Genomic DNA, 24486 nt, shown 5'->3' with positions numbered 1-24486 from the left:
GTGGCCCAAATGGGACGATTTGCCTAGACTAAGTCGTACTTTATGCATGCGGTATAAATGTGTTGATTAAAAAATAAAGGCAAATCTTTGCAACCCTGAATGACCTTGTTCCTGTGTTGTGACTTACTGGACTCTGGATAAAGGGTGGTCAAACGGCAATAAATCTGAGACATGCATGTGAAAGAGAATGATGTTGTACATGAAATATTCAAACAACATCAGATTCTCACTGTACGTGAACTACCCTTTCTTTGATACCCAATTTGTGGGACATAATGTGATGCTTTGGACTGTGAATAGTATTGCAAAGTATTAAGTGCAAGTGCAAGTTGGTGAATATTAATTTGTTACATACAATTAATAAAATTTATGTCCAGATTTGATCGTATTAAGTCAAATTTACACACTTAAAAAGACAGTTCTTTAGTAAAGGCAATGGTTCTGTTTAGAACCATGAGTTCTATATAGAACCATTTCATGCTTAAATGAAATTGCACAGTGCATAGTGAAATTGCTCTTCAGATTGATAGAGAATGTGTGGCCCATGGTTCTATATAGACCTCCTGAAAATGGTTCTATATGGCACCAAAAAGGGTTCTTCTATTGTTATGAATTTGACACTGGAACAATACCAGAACCCCAACAATGTTAAAATATGGAATTTAGCTCATTTATTTAAATGTAACACATTTTATTCAATGTAACTTGTGATTCTTATAGTTAAATACTGGTGATAACTGTTCGAGGCCTACCTTCTGTGAGAACTTATGAATGTGTCAACTCACCTAATGTTTCAAGAGCTGCAGTGGTTTCCAACTCCAAATGTATCTCAAAAACCTTGAAAAAGAACAACATACACTTAAAGTGGGAACTACACTGATTTTTTTTTTTTCTACATAATTAAATGGTTAAGTTTATAAATTAAATGCTTTGTTGTAGAGAAACTTACTGAGTCAGAATTGTTGGTTAAAAGCTGTTGGTTATGAATGTATGTAGGCACCATATGTATGAGACATTGTTTAATGGTAGTTTTTTTGATAACGTTTTGGCCTTAAACGTACTGTAATCAATATTTTATTAATTTATCCGGGAAGGAATACATCAATGGTGTTCTATGACAAAACAGCGTCCAAAGAAAACTCTCTTTTCCAGATTTACCACTATTTTACTGTCCCTCAGAAGGCTCAGAAGACACGTGTAATTCAAATTGTGTTTACGTTTTTTGCCTAGCCTAAACTGTATAACTACTTTCAATTCCACGGAATTTCACTAAACACTAGACACAAAACACATCTAAACTCACCCACACGTTAATAAGTAACCTTGTGGTGTTTCATAAATTTTTAGTAAAAGCATCTGTTTGCTAGACATGCCTCCAGCTTTTCGCTTTTAGGAAGTTCACAGGAACCGCACGCGCCTCCCCACAGCATCCTAACCATAGAGACGGCGCGCAACCGCGATGACGTAGGGTAGCGTGTGCACGTCGCAGAGTTGCTAGGTAGCTTCTGAAGACCGCGAAACGAACGGGAACAGCTTACAGTGAAGGTAAATTAACCATTTCTAAACGGCACTTTTTTCCGGACAGTAGGAAACTGCCCTTCGGCGCAATTAATTTGATTTCCCATGGAAACAGCGATGAATAGGTTTCGGAAAGCTAAGCTAACAGCACCAGTTTGTGAAGCAGCGGACCTGCAGGTTTTGTCTGGTCCCCAAAAGTACAACTTATCAGTATAGCTTGTGCAACCTGCATAACTACTCATGTTTATTTGAAGTAAATGGTTTTCTGTCGGTGTTCTGTGGACGTCTGTTACGTGGTTTTCACACGTATTTCGAGTTACTCACTGTTTTGTTGTCCTGTACTTGAATGCCTGCCACCGTTACACATGTTACCATGGTGACCGGGCGCGTGCGCGCAACAAGGTCGCGCGCAGCACACAAGAATGAGTGGTTCCTTCTTTCAGGTGTCCAGCTTGTGTTGTCTAAGTCTTAAGTTTGTCTAAAATTACGGCGTATCACATTGTTTATAGTGCAGATTTGTCTTTTGACATGCAGTTAAAACCTAGACGTAACAAAACATCACCATCTTTTAAATATCCTGCAAATAGCAAAATCACTCTGATCTATTCCTCTTAATCTAGTTTCATCTGACTCAGTTTAGGTAATTTGGCTCAATTTAAAGGGGAGCTACATCACTTTTTTCTAAATTAAAAATGATTAATTAAATCATTAAGATGTAAACAAAGTCATCCACAGTTTAATATGAAAACACGTATCGAGTCCGAATAGTTTACAGTGGTGGTGATAGGAACTAGGTGTTTGGAGAGTTAAATGCCTGTAAAAGCTTCTTCACAGAAAGTTATTAAACAAAACGGTTACAAATATGTTGCATGATACCTGAGGCATTGTTTTATAATATAGGATTTTTGAGAGTTTTGGCCTTGTTTTTCCATTCCTTGTTTAGTCCACAATATTTTTTTCTAAATTTACCACTAGTTTACCATTATCAACATCAGCATTACATATAAAAACTCAGGAGACACGTGCAAGTTCACTAGTGGTTTTCGATAGTAAATAAAATAGCCATATTTGCATTCTAGAAATTACAATCCCTGGTTCCTGTTACCAGCACTGTAAACAAATCCAAGTTGGTAAGTTACTCTCCAGTTCAAACTAATCTGAATGAGTTTGTTTACATATCAGCTACTGAATTATAAAGGTTTTTTAAAAAACTGCTGGAATCCCCATTTTAACTCATTTCATTTGGTTTAATTCTGTTTAATTCTATAGCTTTGATTAGTGTTTAAGGCCTACTTCAAAACATATGTTCCAACAAAGTAGCTCACGTAATGTTTTAACAACTATAATATGGAAAATATATATTATAATATAAAATATATAATTAGATTCTGTGTAGACAAGGTAAAACATTACCAACAGCATTCCATGAACCCCTGCACACCTAAATGAAGTATATTCTTCTAACCTAAACTTGTATCACAGCATGTTTTACTTACGTGACTGTTTGTGTTGTTCTCAGTTTCAGGTGTCGTAGAGTAATCTTAACCTGATACAGCAGATCAGCTGAAACTGCACATTTCCTGTCTCTTCCTTTATTTTCCTATTAGACATGTAGAGTGGCTTGTCTTCCATTGTCTTGGTGCAATGGTGTTTATCTTAGGCCTATCCCTAGCACTAGTTTAGCTATAAAGATCACATATGGCCTCAGTGGAGCGTAAGCGGGACAAGCAAGAGCCCTTCTATGTCAGCCATGGTGCTAAGAGACAGACCAGTGCCGAGATAGTGACAGAGGCCCGACAGTCTCTCAGGATCCTCAGCACTCAGAGGCCCTTCACCCCACGGGATGAGCTTCGGCAGCTCTTTGGAGACACATCGGTCCGTACACGTGACGGAAGGCCACCATCTTCATTCAGGTTAATGAAGAAAAGCTAAAAGCAGGACATAAACTGTGTTTTTGAAGTGTGCTTTGGTTCTCAACTCAACTTTATTGTTATTCCCTTCATATACAAGTATATAAGGTACAGCTTTTCCTGGATAACAAGTAATTATTGCACATATAATAATTCAAAATATGACTGGTACACATTCTCACTTAAAACAGTCAATACAAGGAAATTTACCAATATATCTTGCATTGAATATTAAAATAGTCTGTTTCTTGACTGTAGCAATACAATTTTACGAATCTCTTACTTTCATATTCTTGTGCAGTCTTCATGCTCGGAATTTTGAGACTTCCGATTCCAGGCCGAGTTCTGGAACCCGTCTCTCTCCTTTGGAACATGTGAGACGTTTTTAAACTGTTTTGCATCATTAGTTAAATGCGATTCCATTATGGAACTAAATGTTACCACTCATCATTAACCAGAAGCCCAGGTTGCCTTTTTCCCTGGATGAAGGCTGCAGTGAGGGTGGAACAGCTGTGCCCAAGCCCCCAGATGAGCGTCTGGACAAGACAGGCTCAGGAGGGGCCCGGTCCAGGCATCTCAGAGCACGATCACTCACTCGACTACCTCCTATGACCCAGTACTCAAAAGGTATGTGAATGCACCGAGAATGCAAGGGCAAAATGAAGAGATGTATTGTGTCCTCCTTGATGTAAGCTTAATATTTAACTTCTGTGTGACTGAGGTCACTCAGTACTCTCAGATTCACAGCCTTTTTTGAGAGGAACACTGTCCACTATATAATGGAGGACAAAAAATATATAAGACAACAAAACCTTAAAACATTAAACCTAGTTTAATGCTAAAGGAAGATGGAGTGGTGGAAAAGATAGGTAGAGATAAAAGCTGAAAAATGAGAAACAGAAGAGGCAGGATCAAAGGAGACATATTGAGAGTGGATAGAAATGTGGAGAGATTAGATGAGGTGCAACATAGTCTGTTAGTTAGGAACGGAAAATAGGAAACTACAGTTAAAAAGGTGAAGAAAGCGCTAACAGAGAGTGAAAGAGATGTAGAGGAAAGGTAAGAGTCCCGCTGAAGGAGAGGTTTGATTGTTGGCAGTGGAACAGTACTTTTGTGTCATGCATTCACTTTTCTCTATTCATGTGTCAGTCCATTTCAAAGACAGATTGAAGCCGCTTTTTAGAGTAACCTCGTCCCCGTCCCCATCTCCTTGCACTTTAAAGACACTCTGACAGCTGTTTAAGTGCTCCGCTCTGCGGAAAGCCAAAATGAATAGACTCTTTCTTGGGCTCTGTTATAAACAAATGAAACAATGCCACCCAGGCTGTGTGCGTGTGCATCTCTGATACAGCCTCGCTCACTCTATGCAAAGTGATGAGCAGAAATCTGAAAGACTTTGAAGGTCCTCTATCTTTACTACATCTGTACAGTTTGTTCAGATGTGATGTGCTTAAAGTAGACACTTATCCATTACGTTCAGTCAGGCTTCATCTACACATGGATCATAAAACTTAATCTTAATGATTGGGTAAACATATGCATGTCTGCATATGATGATGTATGTGTTTTCCTATAGTACTTCAAACTGAGGATTGTCATAAGCCCCCAAAATTGAGTAAGCAAAGAAGCACAGAACATCTCCAGCATTTTGATGCCATGGGAGGACGAATAGAGGCATTTCCAGAAACTCAAGAGACACCTATGAAACACAGGTACACATGTGATAATATATTACATTGTCTTCTTCTGTCATTATTTGTCTAGTTGCCTTCTAATATGGTCCCAGATTTTACCACATGTAGATTTGCTTTGAATATATTGACAGCACCTGAGAGTCATGCCTCCTATACTTGTTAAGATGAGTGCACTGAGAAGGCAACACTTGTTATTTTTTCTTGGAGCTTGGAAACATCAGGTGCCGTGATTGCTTAGTGTAGATGACAGCAACCTTGAGGCCTGAAACATTGTTAAAATCCCTTAGTGGGTTGATCTCAGCACTGTGACCAAGAACAGCAATAAAACATTTTTATAGACATTCGATCCCTCTGCCAAGACTCCACCTTAGAAACCACACTCTGCAGGAATTTAATTTGTTTATGTGTTTGTTTATGTGCTGGACTAGTAAAAAAATATTTAAGACTATGCTGATAGGATTGCTAGGGATCACTGACCTGATCCAGGAAACCACAGATCTGCAATGTATTGTATTAGAAGGACTCATTTTCTCCATACCAAAAAGCAAAACAGGCATTTCAAAGGCATTGAGTATTTAAAGTACCCTATAAGCCCCTGCAAAATCATGCAGTACATTACATAATTAAACTTATTTTCACTAAAGTATTGTAGGAAGTATTGGAAAGAACAGCAAATAACTGATAAGCTAAACCAGTGGTTTCCAAACTTTTTACAAGCCTGTAACCACCCGGACATTAAACCTCCTGCTGAGTACCCCCACTTGCTTCTTACACGCACATATTGCCCTGACATGTATGTAAGACATTTAGCCTTAATATATCAAACATATTTATGATGCAATGACAAAACACACCAAATGTACTGAATTAAGCCAAAAAATAAATAATGTTTCAGACACTTGTAAGGCCCATAGTACAGGTGTGTTGAACTCTAGAATGCTGGTCAGAGCACAGGGATGGGAAAGAGCAATTCACTTTTTCATTTGTAATAAAAAAGGCAGCAGCACAAACATTGGTCAATATGAGGGCACATACACGTGAGAGTCTGTAAAATAAACAACGAACAACAAAGTGTTCATGAACAAGTGACACAGATCACATACAGCACAGTAGTATCAGACAAAGCAGCACGACAAATGTGTCAACAAAATGCTAATTACTTGCCGCTAATCATAGCAGGCTATGAATAACTCACTACAAACCACATCTGTGAAAGTAAAACTAACTCAAATAGAGAGCGTCTATGCCTCAGTAACAGTTAGTAAAGGATACTCACTTCAATTCACACACACAATGGCACATGATAAACTAATGTTTCAACTTTACTGTCAATAGTTTTCACTGAACATGCAACACGCAGAAAGGGTCTCCTTCTCCAACACAGCCTTTTACACAAATAATAAAGAAATAAAGTACAAAATACCCAACTATTTAAGCAGGCGTTTGCTTTGTGCTGGGTGTTATAAATATCTAACCCATCACTCATGCATACACACCATGTGTAAATGTATGCAACGCTTCCCAGAAATGAAGCGTAAATGTCAAAATTATTTTTACGTACCCCCAACTTCATTGGGCGTACCTCAGTTTGGGAACCACTGAGCTAAACAAAAACAAAATATGTCTGCTATCTTCCTAAATTATCTCTTTCATAATTCATTATACAGAAACAGAGTTGTGGATCTGCTAAAAACAGTAAAGAGCCCAAGCCTAGAACTGGGAAGTTTTGTTTTGTGCTCATTGGAGGTCTAACTTTTCTCCTGAAAGTGCTTTAAATTGCTATACAATGCCACATGGCCTGTAGCTCAAATAGATATATAAGGCCAGCGTGAGCTATTGGAGGAGGTGTGTCCTAACTTTCACTCTTGCAGTCTTGTGGTTCTTTGTAGCCAGGACCAGCATAATAAAAGTTTCATAGCAAGAGGAAGGTGCAATAGCCAGATTTGTAAATGAAGCAAAGTATGATTTTGACTTCAGACAAACTTTCACATCGATCTAATTCTCTAAGAACACTCGCCAGCACCCAGACACATGCACACGGATGCAATCCCCATCCCTCTGTCTCTCTCTCCCTCACTCTCTCTGATATAGTTGATAATGGAGCAGTATTAGATTATGAGGGCAGTTTGTGGCTGGCTGGCAGGCTGCTCTGATGACCGCCAGTGCAGCTTCGCTCAAGACTCTCACGATGAGATCACGTCTCAGACCAAAAAAGCCCATCAACAAAGAGGCATTATCAAGTCATTACCAGGGCCAAACACAATCAATGCCTCAAATACGCCCGGCTGTACCATAAAAACGTCTCCGCAACCCATCAGCAGCGCCCACACGGCACACGTCATTTTGTACCTGCAGCATGTTTTAGTGAAAATTGCATTTTGAATGTGAAAAAGACGTTTGCGTGTAGCAACATTTGGATGAAAGCACTGAAACATTGTTAGCAGCCATATGCCAGCCACAATAACGGATACCTTTATTTTTAAGATAAGACTCACCATGACATTGCATGAACATGAACGCAAGCACACAGACCTGTGGTTTCCTGTCTGTTACATGCACACTTTTACCCTGACCAACTTGCACACATTTACGTTATGCAAACTGTTTGTTCCTTAGTGATTACAGATTGTCAATCTGTACTGTTAGAGGGAAAGCAAGTTCACTATGGCTCTGAAATATAGGTACCAGGGCATTACAACAGGGACACCTTGTGGCAGGCTCTGGAACATAAATTTAATCTATTTACAGATTAGATTAAAGCAAATGTCTACTAAAACATACATTTAAAGTTGTGCTTTAATAGTTCTGAAAGGAGTTATGTAGAAAGTTAGCTGTTGTAATATGCTAGCACACTGCATACCTCTCTGTAGACAGATAAGATCTAAGGAAACACTGTGCCATGCCTCAACCTCACTTTTTCCATCTTGCTTCCATTATGTTTGCAATCTACATGTGTGTTTGTGTGTGCGCGATCAGTGGGATACCGCGGACCAGCAGAGCTGACCTTCATACGAAAGAAACAAAAACAGGTTTGTTTTTAACATAATTTGTTTAGCAGTATCAGCTACACATTATTTTCAGTGCATGAGTCAGAGTCATCAACAGATATACAGATACATCGTGCATTACTTTGATACAAAGCGGCATCAGTTTGTAGAATCTTTCCTGCTTGTAGACACAGCTTCCTGCATGGCGCCACTAATGCAAATCTTCAGGCACAGAGGTGTCTATATAGAACACAGGCTAATCAAAGGATGTGTAGGCGCAATGTGTTGACCTTTTCATACTGTGTTGAACATCCTGTATTTATATACAAATGATTGAAAGGGTAAGAACCACTGAAATGAAGTGAGTAGGTGTAGTGCAGCATAAATGTTCTAACCGATGTTCATGGTACGTGTGTGTGTGTGTGTGTGTGTATGTTTGTGTGTGCACACATGCCTGCATGCATGCACATGGTTCTTTCTCTGTCTCACTGATGCAGAAGCTGAGAATGGCCATGGAGACCTCACAGGAAGTCATGCCACAGATGAATCTGCGTTCTGGAACTCTGAGGTACTTCCTGTTCTGCAGGAGTTTGAGGCCGTTACACCAGGTGATGATAAAACACACTATGGGTTTATTAATGTAAATGTTTGAATTGAACCTCTTGGGGGCTAGTTTTCAAAAAGCATTGTTTCCAGTACCAATTGAAGACTAAGAAAGTAATATAAGATTCAGAAAACATTTTAAAATAGGTGAAGTAATTGTGTTTGGGTATAAAAGAAGCATCCAGGAAAGGCCTAGTCCTTTGTGAGCATGGTTGGGTCTAGGGTTCACCTTTTTGCCAAAACATTTGTCAGCAACACAGACAACGTACCTCAACAAGCATTTGCAAAGATTTTAGATATTTCACCCTCTACATTACACAATATTATTAAAAGATATATTCCCAGGGCTCAGGAATATTTTTATAAACCATTGTCAATAAACACTGTTCATCTCTGTTTTCACAAAGACTGTAATATGCACAGCGGACGTCATATGTCAGTAACATTCAAAAACATGGCCAACTTCTTTGGACTCAATCTCATTCGAAATAGACATAGTGGAAACCTGTATTGAGGTCTGACAAGTCAACCTGTCAGATTGTTTATGGAAATAATGAACTTCATGTTCCAAAGAAGTGAAGGGCCATCCAAATTGTTACCACTGTAAAGTTCAAAAGCCAGTGTCTTTTATGGTATGGAGGTGTATTAGTGGGTAACCTGCACATCTGTGAAGGCCATATTTACATATATTAGAGCAACACATTTTAGACACCATCTTTTTCAAAGATGTCCATGCTTATTTCAACAACAGCAAGGCTGTGTAATCAGTAAGTGTAGGTGCTACACTGACCTGCCTGTCTCCTATTGAAAACCTGCTGCATTATGACTTGTATAACTGAATAATGGGAAAATTTCACAAATTTTTTGGAATTGGGTTTGTACCTTTTCATGTTAAGCGTGATTTGTTTTGTTTGTAAGGCAATATTCCTGTTTTCCTATAATCTTTGATTGAAATGTAGTGATTTTAGCATGCTTTAAAGAGATTTTGGTTACATCACCATGCAGTGGGCAGAGAACAATAATATCAACCTATAGTATCATGTCAACCTATAGTATCATGTTTCACCTCCCCCTCCAACCGCCACTTATTATTGAGTGAAAATGCTCAGTTAGCTCCAAGATACTCTCTAATACTGCTTTTCATTTGAAAATGTGTCACAGTACAGAAAGATCTCCGAGTCATGGTGAAGTTCTGTAATTAGCAATCTTAGTACTATGACATTTTAGGACACTGTGCCTTAATGTCACTACTTGTTTTATATATACCAACATACCCAATAAGAACTTGCATAAAAGTACTATTTTAAGTACAAAATATAATCATATGCAAAGGTTTGGACACCTCTGGTTAACTAAAGCAAAAAATAAGTGCACATCCTCTACAAAGACCACACTTCTGCTTTATTTGCTAAATTTAACATACTGAGGGGAAAAATAAAACATGAAATGTGGTCTGTGCAAAAGTCATGGCACATTATTTTCTGTTTTTTTTATCTTATTTTTTTCCAATATGTTGTGCACTACAATAAACAGAAATTTGCCATATTTAAGTGTGTTCTCTGTAGATGTGTACTTATTTTCTCTTAGAAAGGGATGTTATGTGTTGTTTGAGATCCAAACTAAGAATCCTGGCTTTAGGAACATATTTCAAAGAGGACAGAGAGTGTGCAACTGCAGAGAGAAAGAAAACATGAGATTTGAATCCACAGGAATGAAAAAACACATCTGTGTTGGGTTTGGCATAGCCTCGAACTTTCAAAGGGAGTGCAGGAAAAGGGAGAAAGGACCACGAAATAAAATCTAATGGCGGTAAATATTTAAGCACTTTTAAAATTGAATGGAAATTCATTTGAAAAATAAATATCAAATATTTATCGTGCCCAAGTGCCTCTCAGCTCATGCATAATAGAGCACTGAGAGGCGCGACGGCATCATCAGAGAGGGCAATGTTGCAGAATATGCCAACCTATTGGAAACAGCCAAGACGAGCACAGAGGAGTTACATTTATTTTACCCAAAATAGCTTTGGAAACCTCAGCTCTACAGCTCTTCCTCTTTCCACTGCTGTAACAGTGTAAAACTGGAAAGAATGTGCATGTTTCACCTGGTATTTATATTTAGTGTTTGCAGACTCATACTCAACTTTAAGACACAAATAGGTTTTGGAAGAACATGCTGCATCAACTTAAATGCAATCGCTGTTTAAAATAATGTTAAAAAATCCTTAGAGCATACGAGACCATATATTGCTGTTTACTCAAGGGACTGAGTGCTGTGTGTGTTCGATAGATGGATAGATAGAAAACTTAACTTGCTACATCAATATGTGGCTCATTAATGAAGATACATGCTCCACATAGCCACATGTGTATATGCTATCTGCTGAAGATTTGCAGAATGTTAACTCTGTCAGTGGGTGTTGACGTGTGGGATGAATGTCAGTGAAATGTCATCAGTTCTATTTTGTCAATCAACCCAAGTTCATTGAAAAGTGATCTGTACAGTACTGTGCATAAGTCAGAGACCACCCTTCATTTTTTTACATTTCCGGTCAAAACAACCACTAAGTTTTTCCATGTTGGGGAAAAAAAGCAGGAAAACAGAAAATTGCACAAATGCCTCAACAACTAAATATAATATCAAAATTTGTCCGTACTTAATGTGCCCACCCTTTGCTTTATTATGGCTTATATTATTTTTGAGAGACTTGCTTTCAGTTTTTCAAGGAAATTTGCAGGGACGTTTCTCCACACCTTCAAAGTTCAGTTTTTGGCTGTATGTTCTACTTCTTGTGACCCAGGTAATCCAAAACACATTCAGTGAAAATAAGGTCTGGGCACTGGGGTGGCCAGCCAATTGTTCTGAGAACACCAGCAGCTTCTTTATTTGATTTCCTGATTTTCCTTTTCAGTTTTCTCTTATTTTCCTTTGATTTTACCCATCCTTATTTAAGTGGATTTTTTTAATAGCCTCAAAAATAACAGTAACACTTTGAACACTGTTCATAAGGCTACATCTACATAACCTACATAACATAACAACCAACATAGAATTTCATAAAGGTTCAAAAAGGACTTTTCCAATAGGTGTGGTCTGTCATAAAGGCTGCTTTTGTCAACTCTGATGTCATGTTGACATAACATACATGTCAGGTGACAGTGATGTTTTTTGACTTTGTGGCAATACAACCTATATGACGAATGGCACTTGTTGGAATAAGTGGAATAAATGTTTTTGTAGATCTATATCAGTTGTCATGAAGGGCCTATGTAGGCCTATGTGAAGGCCTATATAGGTGTCATGCAGCCTTATAAGCACTAGCACAAAGTGCTACCGAAACATCTCCTGAAAAATGAAGAACTTGTACTTTATTGCTGTTTTGACTTGACATAAAATAAATGAAGGAAGGGTTTCTGACTTTTGCATAGTACTGTACATCAACAGTAATGTAGATCAAAAGTTGTTTGCTGCACAGTTGTCTGAGTTGTGTTAGTATTGCACAAGACGTGATGTCAGAAATACTAATAACACACTTTACATACCATATCTTTATACAACATATGTAGCGTATTTCTGTTGTTTATCTCTCTCTCTCACTCTCACTAATGCACATTTAGGAGGAAGTGTATCAGAGAAAACTGTTCAGCATATATGTGATGCCTGCACTGCTCTTCATGATGTGCTGGCAGACAAAGGCATGCTGGGAAGGCGGTTTAAGAAAAGAACCTCCATTCTCCGAGCACTGTTCAGACTCATAGATTTGGGATCAGACCAGCTCAACTTAACTCTGGCCAAACTCATTCTAGCAGTAAGCAGACAATGCACCTTTAATACACATTAATCTCACTCACTTGTTGAAATAGAATTGATGTCTTGCGCATGTAGTAAACTGTTCTTTAGACCGTTATGTTTATAGAAGTGTAGCAATCGATCAGTGAGTGTAGATGTGGCAATGAAATTGTTTGTTTGTTGAGCTGGGTTTAAGAGAGGGGCTTTAGTCATGCTTAGTCATAGTTACTCTGCTCTTATCTTCTGTAATTTCAGCTCAATATCAGTGGCAACAACTTGCTTAACATTTGCAAGCTCATCTTCAAAATCAGCCGGAGTCCCAGTAATGACGTCCTGTTCCAGAACAACTCCATTATAGGTGCAACTCTGTTTCTATGTAACTCACTCACTCTCTGACCAGTCATTATCTGTCTTGCACAATCAAACCATTGTATGTTGTTTGTGTATCAGATTCCCTCCTCTTGCTGCTGCAGTGTGAGGACGTGTATAGCAGTGGAGAGACTTTGTTGTACACCATGGGCTCCCTGAAGCTCCTCTCAGGAAACTGCGCCCTCTCCAGGATGCTACTGGCTAAAGACTTCATCAGAGTCTTGCTGCAGCTTGCTCAGAGGCTCATCCAGTCGACTGACCCTAATGCTCCACCTGATACTGATCACATTTTAGCAGGATCTGGCCAGCATGTTATAGCAGGACACATACTAGTGCAGGTGGGCAGTTCATAATGCTTGACATGCAATATGACAAACATGCACATATGCACACATACATGCCCAAAGGTAATATTATTTATCAGTTTTATATACGTTAAAACTCCAATCGAGAGTCACCATGCACAGGCATTTTTTTGTTGTAGTGGCTCTTGAATAGCAACGACACCCTTGCTAAAAAGTACAGGGGGTAGGTTTACTCTGTTACCTAATAGTAGACATATGGCTAGTCTGGTACTGTTTCTGTGGTTGCTTACTGCTTTCATTACTGTAAGTGACAGAACAAACATGACTTCTAATTCTAAAAGACAATATGTTGTTTTCACTTTGTACAACCTATAGCAAGCCGTTCTTGCTGACAAAGACATAGGTTTGTATTGTAAACATGGTATGCTCCCTTTGCCTCCACTAGAGGTTTTGGCAGTCAGGGAACAAGCTGTGAGTGAGCTCCACCCAGTCATTTCTAAGAATCTTGTACTCTGAGCAAAACTGGACAAAATGCAAACCCTTTGGAAGGGTGGATTGCTCAGGGTGGATTGTTTTATGCACATTTCTTTAAGTTTTGTTTTTGCTTTTGTCTGGCAAGTTTCCTTTTCTCTTTTATACTTATATTGTGCTTTAGAGCTTGGTTCTGGTTCACAACTTCGGACCAAGCTGACCAAGCTTGTTCTATAGGAGCAAGCAGCATAAACTATGAAATCTGCCTAAATAAACTTCCTGAGCTTGGCACGCATGATTTGTCAAACAGCAATGCCTCTCATTAACTTGTGGGCAGGCGGAAATGAGGGTATTTTGAGAGCGGAGAGCGCCAGGCCAGACGGACATTAGCGGACCCGGACGACTCTTAATCAGTGGGCCAAGCCCTTGGTAGAGAGATTTATGAGGGTACTTTGAAACCTTCCGTTCTTTCTCCTTGATTATAAGAGGGGAAGTGTTTGCATGCACCTGTATCCTTGAGGCAGTGGTCAAGCTGTGACTAGTTTTTGGACCACTTTCACGTCAGAGACGTGCATAATGCTCTCATATTTTCACTTGTTTCATGCTTGGTTTAAAGCAGATTTGTTTGACCTTCTTTGATCACTTTGACCTCTCCCCCTTTTTAGCTGACAGCAGCTCTAAGAAACATGGCTGACCTGTCGGAGTCGCGTTCGGACTTCTTGTCCAACGATGTCTTCTCTACACTCTATACAGTTATGGATCACCACCAGGATGACCAGGATATCTGTCTTAACGTGGCCAGGATATTTAGGTGAGAGCCACCTTTGGCCTGGCGTTTCTCAGAGATGCTATAATGATCATCTGCAAAAATAAGCCTCCTTTAATTGTGCTTAAGCTCTAAGGCCTTTTTGATTGCTAATCAAACCTGCATGTTGTGTAAAATTGCATAAATTGCTCCACCTGCATTGAGATGTGCTATATCAATAAATATTGGAATTCTACAATAAATCAACTCACTTATAATCTCTTTGACACATCCTTCTATTTAGTCTGATGTGTATAAATGAGTGAACATTTATACATTCTTTTGAATGTTCTCAAAGGATTAAAGCAAAGGTGAACCAAGTTCCAGCTCTATTAGTGGTTGCGCAGTTCTCGTTCAAACTTGTTTCTTTACGTCTAACGGATTTAGCCAACAATGAAGCACTGATGATTTCTCTGAACATTAAATACTGACATAAAAACTCACCTCTCATCACATTTAGAAAGCCTTAGATCTTTCTAAATCTGCTTACTAAGTCACCTGCCTTTCTTTCCTAGATGAGTGAAAATGGATTTTATGCTGTGCAGAGAGCATAATTGTGTTGTCATCACAAAAACTAGAAAAAATATATTTAAAATGACATGAAATGCATTAAGTAAGCTAAACATCTGTGAAATCTAGGTCTTCACATCACCCTAAATATATTACAACTAGTAAAATGTGTAAATATAGCATTTAAACATGGAATAAGCATTAAAGATTGTGCTACCATGTGCAATAAAAAGATATGGGGACTCACCAGAAGTCTGTTTCTTTCTTCCAGGTTTCTTGGTAAAACTATATTGCTGAATGTTACACTTTACACTTTATACTTAAAGTAAGCCATTATAAACCAAGTCTACATACCACAAGAGGCATTTCAATACAATAAAGCCTTTTAAATACCATCTCAATATCCTTGATGTAAAACAATATAAAAAGAGGCTCCTTCTCCAAACAAATAAAAAAGCCCTGTCACAGCTATTGACACAGTAATCACAATAACTAGGTCAGTGACCCTTATGCTTATTCTGTGCTGTAAATTAGACTTTTAAAGGTTCTTAAAATGAACAAAATGATCTCACAATGCTTTGTAAGACAAGTTATCTTATCAAAGAGAAAAATAAGATTTATTGCCTTGATATGAGACAGTTTCATAGGCTGAGTCACAGGGTCTGGTTTGTGTATGTTTTGTGTCCTGTCTTCAGCAAGCTGTCCTCCTATGCTGGGTGCTGTTATGCGCTAGCTGAGACACCATGCTGCTACAGGCTATTTTTAGACCTGTTGAGCAAACACAGCAGGAAACAGGTGAGTCCAGTCCAAACATATGTACATTGAACACATATGCACACATTTATACTCAGCTTTGCTCTGTAAATATATTTCAAAAGAGCAGCAGTGAATGAAGATGTATGTGTGTATATATGTGCATATTTGTTTTTATTTCAGTAACATTAGATGCTGTTTTCCTTCTTCAATGTAATGAGATCATGTTCTGTTAAAATATCATAAAAAATAAAGATAGATTTAGTGTACACATGCTGTGCTTAACAGCCCTCATATGGGAACATACTGTCCATTTGACTTCCTTATTGCAAAGAGCACACTGCTCTCTCTGTCTCCCTCTAAGTAAAGACAAAGCTGTTTATATAAGGTCAGCATAGGCAATTGAATCCACCCATATGACCACTGAATATATATGGTGAAATGCCAGGTGAGTTGTTTGGTGGGCTTCATTAGAGCTGGAGTCGTTATAGTTCAGTGCTGTAGCCATCAGTTTGCAGTGTATTAGGGATCTTGACATCTTGTGAAACCATGTGATTTTCCACCCTTCTCAGTTACCCCTTCGACTACGACTTATAAGCACACAAATACACACCCACTCTTTCCGACCTCCCCCTCTGCTTTTCTTCTCTGTCCTCTGCAGGATCTGGTGGTACGTCTCTTGTTCACTTTAGGAAATCTGGCTGCCAGGAGCAATGAGGCCAGAGAAAGCGTGTATAAGGAGGAGGGGGCTGTTGACATTCTCTTAGGTCTTCTCCAGAGCTACAAGCCAGCAGCTGTGGCCCCTAAAAGTCTTCAGGACATCCGGGGTCCTCTGCATGAAGATAAGGATGTCCTGGTGAAGCTGATTAGGGTCCTGGCCAACCTGTCCATTCACCCCACTGTAGGCGTAGCACTGGCATCTAATACATTGTGTGTGCAGCTACTGCTGGAGGTGATGGGTAAGCAAGAATAATCCCTCCCCCACACCAAGCACATACTCATATTATATACTGGTATTGAGTTCGCGTGACCGAGGTAGATAAATGCATGTTTGTAATGCTGCACAGTGCACTGATATCCTGTCCCATCTACAGAAATTACTGGCATGCAAAGACACACAAGCCACATATAGTACTTCTGATAACAAGAAGTGGCTGACAATACAAGTGTCATTTCCCAGAGCCTGTTTTGATAAACACATCCCTGCTGTTCCTTTCATATTTCTGAGAGATGAAGAAGAAACGTTTTTGTGGTTTTTAGGTTTAGACCGAAAGCCACTTTCAGTCCTGCGTAGGAGTTTTTGTGCTGGCTGGGGAAAGGTGAAGAGATGGTGATCATTTCCTGTTCAGAAAGAAAGAACGATCATTTTTTATGAGCAGTTTCAGTTCATATTACTTTTTCTGTTTGTCTCTAGTGATTTAAATTCCCACACAGGAATTGGGCAGCTACATGACTGACCTTGAATTTAGTAGAAGTGGTTCCTGGAGGTGGAAACAAGGCCAAGTAGAAGGAAATAGTACAGGAAATAGTGTTACGAGAAACAGTAAACTAAATGCCCCTGCATGCATTAATGCTCAATGTTAATTACAAACCTCAGTTCCAAAATGGTTGGGACAGTATGAGAAATGTTAATAAAAACAGAAAGAAGTAAATTCAGTTTTAACTTTATTTGACTGAAAACAGTATAAAAATATGATTTTTGATGTTTTACCTAATGTTATGTTATAACTTTTGTAAATATACACTAATTCCAAATTTGATGGCTGCAACACAAATTCAAAAACATTTGGACAGGAGCATGTTTATCCTTGTTTCACATCACCTTTTCTTATAACAACACTTAGTAATCGTTTGGGGACTGAAGGCACCAAATAGTGTAGTTTTTAAAGTGGAACTTTTTTGCCATTCTGCCGTTATAGAAGTCTTTAGCTGCAAAACCATGCAGGCCTTCAGTATGGTATTTTGTGCTTCATCACACATTTAAATGGGTCTGGACTGTAGGCAGCCCACTTTAGTACATGCACTCTCTGATTATGCAGCCGTGCTGTTGTAGCAAAATGTGGCTTGGCGTTGTCATGACATGAACATTCCTGAAAAAGGCATTATCTAGAAGGCAGCATGTGTTGTTTCAAAATGTGTACACATCTTTCGGCATAAACGGTGACCTCACTGTGCATAACACCATGTGTTACCCATGCCATGGGCACTAATACACCCATTACAGACACTGGCTTTTGAATTTTACACTGGTTATGATTTGGATAGTCTTTTTCTTCTTTGGCCCAGAGAACATGTCCATTATTTTCATAAATAATCTGAAAGGTTGACTTGATGGACTATAGTACGCATTTCCACTGTGTCTATCAGTCCATTTCAGATGAGCTCAAGCGCTGAGAAATCGGCTTCCGCTGTGCATAATACAGTCTTAACTTACATACGCAGAAGCATGCCAATGTTCAATCTTAGGAATCAAAGGTCACCTGCATTTGTTTGTGGTTTTTGGCCTTTGGCATTTGATGGTAAAAAGGGCAAAATATGTAATCCTTACAGTCACTTGGTAAAGTTGTTCTTAAGATGTTAGATTATTTGCTGATGTGTTTTTTTTTGTTTGTTTGTTTTTCTACTAAGAGGCAAGCCTTGACTTAAAGGACTAGGATTTTCTGGATGTTCCCAGCATAATTCCTTCACCTTAAGATTTTTTTGAACAGTTAACAACCTTACTAGCCTTAAATTTGCCCGTCTCAACTGTTTGGGAACGTGTTGCAGGCATAAATTTCAGAGTAAGCACATATTTACAAAAACAATGATGTTTAAATGGTAAAATATTAAATGTCTTGTTTTTGTTTAAACACAGGTCATGCATTTGCAAATCACTGCTTTCTGTTTGTATTTGCATTTCACATACTGTATGAACTTTTTTGGAATTGAGGTATGTTGTAGAGTAGTTGCTGGAGATGGAAACCAAGCAAAATTACTTGTCAGGGAATGACCTTATGAGAAGCAGTAAAATAAAAGTCTGTGCAAAGAAATAACCCAATCACTACACTGAATTAACATGAATAAACTGACAGAGTTCTGTGCATCAGCTTACAGGCACAAGAAGTAAACAGAAAGTCATAATGCACAATAGAGAGACAGTGAGAGAGGGAAATAAATTGACAATTCTCACACATCTGGTCTTTGTCTGCTAAGTAAAAATGACTTCCTGTTTTGATGACAATAAGACAGACCGAAAACGAGACGGAAAAAGAAAGCGAGAGCAACAGAAATAGCGAGAAATGTTCTCTGCACCATACAGGTCTTCTGAAAGGCAGACACACTTGCAGGGTGACACCAAAACTGACAGTGCAAACCGCAACTCTGTGTTTGAACTGGATCCCACAGTGCTTTTGCATGCATCGTCATATTCCTGTTCACTGAATATCAGATTTATGAGTTACAATAACATGCTTACCAAAAGTTTCCGGATCACCTGAGGAGGAAGATGATCTGGAACCGCAACCAACAGATGTTACCAAATTAGTCAACTGTTAATGTTAATGCGCTGTTTTGACATATTCAGCTAATTTAACCAATATCATGAAATATTTGAAAACCAATACATTATCTGTCTACACCGACCAGCCACTTTATTAAGTACATCTACATAGGTGCACGTAGCTTTGTAGGTGCGCTTTGTAGTTCTACAATGACTGTAGTCCACAGGTTTCTCTACATACTTTGTTAGCCCTCTTTTCCCTCTTCTTCGGTGGTCAGGAACGCCATAGGACCACCACAGAGCAGGCCTTATTTGGTTGGTAGATCATTCTCAGCACTGCACAGACATTGACGTGGTGGTGGCGTGTTAGACACTCCTACCTTGTTGGTCGACCTTGTAGATGTGAAGTCAGAGACAGTAACTCATCTGTTGCTGCACAGTTCGTGTTAAGCCCTATTCGAGCTAGATTAGTTTTAGTTAGACAGGCACACTTCCAAACAATAACAAATAAAAATTAACATGTTTTGTTTGGTTTTGTTATTGCATTAGTGCGATGCCGATTCGAACAGAACTGCTATTACTGAGGGAGCTAGGGAGCCCTGAGTTCAGCGAATTGTAGAAAATAATTCACTCCAGAATTATCTTAGTAGCCTTGTTAAAACTACACACATGGCATATTCATACTGGATTAAAATCACAGATATCATCGGTAATCACTCAAATTATAGCACCTCCCCAGCTAAACATAATCCAGCTCAAATCTTCAGTCATCCTCTAGTCTTTCATCAGTGGTCACAGGACGCAGCCCACAGGACACTGTTGGCTGTCTATTTTTGGTTGGTACACTATTCTATGTCCAGCAGCGACACTGAGGTGTTTAAAAAACTCCAGCAGCACTGCTGTGTCTGATCTACTCGTACCAGCACAACACACACTAACACGCCACCACCATGTCAGTGTCACTGCAGTGCTGAGAATGATTCACCACCCAAACAACAACTGCTCTGTGGTGGTCCTGACCATTGAAGAACAGGGTGAAAGAGGGCTAACAAAGTATGCTGAGAAACAGATGGACTACAGTCTGTAATTGTAGAGCTACAAAGTGCACTTATATGGTAAGTGAAGCTGATAAAACAGACAATGAATGTAGAACCAAGAAGGTGTATTTAATAAAGTGGCCGGTCGTTGTATATCTTGAGTTTCTTGTTGAATGACATTTTCTAGCCAAACCCCTTTTTGATCTCCTTTTTGTGCCTCAGAGGTCAGATCGGTGGAGGAGAGCACGGAGCTGGTAGTAAATGCCTCCGCTACTATCAACAATTTGTCATACTACCAAGAAGAGAGCTCTGTGGTCCGTGCCCAGCATACACACATCTCTGAATGTAAGAGAAAAGAAATGAGATGATTGTGTGAAAATTATGCTTGTTATGTCATCTAACTATTTTCTATCTTTGTATGCAGTGTTGTTAAGGTTGTTGTTAAGCTCTAATATGGATGCTGTGTTGGAGGCCACCCGTGTGTTTGGTAACCTCTCTCAGGTCAAAGACGTACGGATCTTCATCATCAAGAACAAAGGTGCGTTTCACAGACTGATCACACTTTCCAAAATGGTTAGAAAACGTTTTAACGTTTAGAAGGTCATTTATTTATTTACTTATTTCCAACTATGACAGAAAACACAAGAGTTTAAATTTAGTTTTTTTCTCATTACATATAGATTGATGCAGAGACACCAAAACGTATCACATGTATTAAGTTCATTGTGTTAGGAAACAAAATGTCAAACCAAGTGGCATTTATGTTATGCACACCATTCCAAGACCATTCAAAAAGAAACTGTTTCAGATTTTCATTCTGCTGACAGCTCCATTTCTGTTGTTTGAGCAAATATTTTGCAGACTTCTGCAAGTTTGCATTCAAAATACCTTTGTATATTTCTGAGTTCATGATTGCATCAATGTACAGGAGCTCACCAATAGTCCCAGACTGCTTAGTCTTATTGGAATACTTTCTCCACACGAAGTCTACCATCAGTTTGGCATTGTGCTAGAAGTACTTCAGATATGATTTTGTTAAATACCTCATGAACCTAAAAAACTTCATAAAACCTACAACATGTAAGATTTGGGGATTTGGAGACCTCACTGGTAGAAATGTGTAATCACACGATTTGTGTGGAAGAACATTTTGTAATGCTGGTTGTGCTTCAAAACGCTTCACTGAGCAGTTGATGATTGTGAATGCATTGAAAAAGTATTCAAGAACTTAGCCAGAACTTGTTGAATGTCATGTCATCCAAGAACATAAGTGAATTATCTAGTACTGTTGTCATATCTTCATCAGTATAACGCTGATTTTGTATTTGAGACCTAAACATCAAGCCAGACCATCTTTTTGAGCCTGCGCTCGTGAGGTTGACACAAAGACATATGACGTGGTCCAAAAAACACCTCTGACTTTTAAATGGTTATTTCTGGCTTTACATGGTGATTTGCAGCAGCGCACACAGATGTTTTTATATGTTTTGTCCTGACTCATTAATGCTAATTCTTTCAATTTTAACAAAAAAACATACATAGTGCAGCTTTTTTAACAATGGTTGAAGTGTTCAAATACATTTTGGAACCACTGTATATTGTACATATGATGTAAATGTATGACCTGACGTATAAAAAGACATGTATGTGTTTATACCCCTTGTGTTTTAGTGCACCAGTTTGTGGTGACCCTATTGGACTCCAAGAACCCTGATGTGTGTTTCTCAGCATGCGGAGTCCTCATGAACCTCTCTGTGGATTCAGAGAACAGAGCCATGCTGAGAAAAGAGGGAGCCATACAAAAGTAACACTATTCAGCACAGCAGCAGGATTTAATTTGTGCAAATTTACTGCATCTCCTTTACTTTCTCTCATCTTCTCTCTCTTTCATTTTCTCTCTGTGCAGGTTGATCGACTGTCTGCGGGACTTCGGGCCTCAGGACTGGCAGTTGGCTGGTCTAGTGTGTCAAACTCTCTGGAACTGCATTGAAGATGGAGAGGAACAGTACATGCAAGAGCTGCTGGAAATACTCTGTCTTTATTCAGGTACACACACATACAGCATGCTGAAGAACAGAATGGTGCACTGTTGGATCTGCTGTCTTTGCATTTCAGGCCAATCTGTGAACAGATTGGACAGCTATAGGGAATATTACTTCTGAACCTGCACCAAGACTAACTTGGTGAGACTGAATTTGAACAACTAATCCCTCCATAAGAGACCAGTAAATACAGAATTTCTAGAGTTAAATCTGTCTTTAAAGTTCTAACCGGACACTACCATCATTTCAAATATATTTATACCATCTGACAACCGTTCACCAGTGTCAAAGGTCCGTAATAAAGTAGTGGGAGAGCAGGGCACGAACTAACTTGGGTAACATGGATATTTTATGTAGTTAAACAGCTTCAAGTGGAATGTGCTTTTGGTCTTCTCATATTTCTTCTCATAGCAATTATGTCTGTAAATTTTGCCTATAATCAAATAGATATTTCTCGAAATTCACACCTGAAGACTGTTTTTGTACCATAAAAGTAACTTTTTTCATCATCTCCAGTGACTTTTTTTCCTTTGTTACTCCAGTAAGCACAAATGCAGTGGCAGTGAAGACAGCACTGCTTTTTACTGTTCTAAATGTTTAAATTTCTACATATTAAAAAAAAAATGTGACACTTTACTGACACAATTAGTTGTTCATCATAAACATTATGCTTTCATGTGCAAATGCATGAAGATCAATCATAGCTTGAGTATTTACATCTGGGTTGATGAAAGTTGTTAACCGTCTTCGTAAAACAAGTTAATGGTGATTTCATGTGTCAGGAACTCTATGCTGAGCTTTGTGAGACAGGCCCCTTGTCTGGTTTGAATGACATAAAATTGTATTAAATGAATTGTGTTTGCATCGATTAAATAGACTTTACAGTGACTGTTACAACTAGCCCCTCAATCTGTGACAATGCCACCTCTGGGGTTCATTGTAATGTTTGCACTTTCGGTTGAATTGTTCATAAACGTTAGGCGTTAGATGTGCAGGTTGCTTGTGTAAAAAAAGTATTAATTTTGCTCAAGTACTTTTAATTTTTTTATGCAAAAACCAAAATGTGTTCGGTTGTATCTTCCCCAGCTTGTGAAAATGACATTGTGTTTGACTGGATCTGACTTGTTGAAAGGGATGTGAATTATTCCCTGCTGTCTACTTACAGACCAGAAATGTTTGCAGTGGCCCTCTAGTGATGACGTCAAAGAGTACCAAGAGTCATGCTGGGAGCGAGACTTTTTGCCTGTTGCTCAGAAGCTGAAGAAACGTATACGACGCCATGTGACCTTACTGGAACCAATCAGCGGGGCCTCCTGATCAACCATTCACCACATTTGAAGTATATAGTGTGTGACAGATCAAGGAATTTTTCAGGGTATTTACTGACTGCACTTTGTTTACAATGTTTTTGTATCTGCCAACGCAAATGAAGAAACTATTTTAAACGTCACCTAAAAAGAATTCACGGAAACCTGTTAATACTGTCAAACATGCACCTGATATGTAGCATAAAGAAGGAACACTGAGTGAGGACATTGTGAATGTCTCTGGACTATGCTATAAAATGAATGAAGTGTGATGTTCTCTTTATTTTCCATTATTATAGTTTCATACGGTGATTGTTGTAGCAGAGCTTGGTTGGTGCCCTTTGAAGAATTGAGAAACGTGAAACTCATGATTTGGAGAGCATGTTCTACAGCTGCCAAGGCACTCAGCGGCACAACTTAATAACACAAAAGACGCTTCTCATTTAGATATTGGGTGATGTAGTGCTTATGCAAGGTAAGCGTAAGGTAAGGCTAAAGCGTAAGGCAAAGTAAATACAGGAAGCTATCTTGAGCATACCTGTGGTCACACAACTGTGTCCGAAACTATAAGCCCACATTGAAAACCTGGGATTCTTTTCCATTTAAACCTGGAAGTAAACAGAAAGTTTTTTTTTTAGAATAAAAAAAAATTAGGACAAAGAAAAGTTATGACAAATAAAACAAAGATGAAATATTCAAGGTTCTGCGCTACTCCTAGGTCACTGTTCAAGTTTAAGCAAATTTGTGACATTGACCGTGTCAAGGCCTTTGTACAGAAATGTCAGATATTTTATCCCTTACAGTCATATGCAAAAGGTTGCAAAAATAATTAAAATGTTAATTGTGTCCTGTGCAAAGGTTATGCACTTTCTCAGTAAAAATTCAGCAAATAGAAACTGTGCACTCAA

The 24486-nt window shown here is 38.8% G+C and overlaps 1 protein-coding gene across 1 annotated transcript; it reads left to right on the top strand.

Annotated features, from left to right (window-relative positions):
* Nucleotides 1-1482: 1482 nt before the first annotated feature.
* Nucleotides 1483-23823, top strand: armc2 (armadillo repeat containing 2). The gene is made up of 18 exons (XM_036582314.1): nucleotides 1483-1545; nucleotides 3038-3431; nucleotides 3730-3802; nucleotides 3887-4055; nucleotides 5005-5140; nucleotides 8099-8151; nucleotides 8607-8717; nucleotides 12330-12520; nucleotides 12757-12859; nucleotides 12952-13208; nucleotides 14312-14457; nucleotides 15657-15756; nucleotides 16376-16673; nucleotides 20452-20574; nucleotides 20654-20767; nucleotides 21901-22033; nucleotides 22136-22275; nucleotides 23437-23823. The coding sequence occupies exons 2-18, from the start codon at nucleotides 3217-3219 to the stop codon at nucleotides 23586-23588; spliced, it is 2514 nt and encodes an 837-aa protein (XP_036438207.1). The 5' UTR covers nucleotides 1483-1545; nucleotides 3038-3216; the 3' UTR covers nucleotides 23589-23823.
* The last annotated feature ends 663 nt before the right edge of the window (nucleotides 23824-24486 follow it).

Source organism: Colossoma macropomum, unplaced genomic scaffold (genome assembly GCF_904425465.1).
Source record: "Colossoma macropomum unplaced genomic scaffold, Colossoma_macropomum, whole genome shotgun sequence".
Taxonomy (NCBI): domain Eukaryota; kingdom Metazoa; phylum Chordata; class Actinopteri; order Characiformes; family Serrasalmidae; genus Colossoma; species Colossoma macropomum.
The sequence above is the reverse complement of the archived record's forward strand: the minus strand, read 5'-3'. Positions and strand labels throughout refer to the sequence as shown.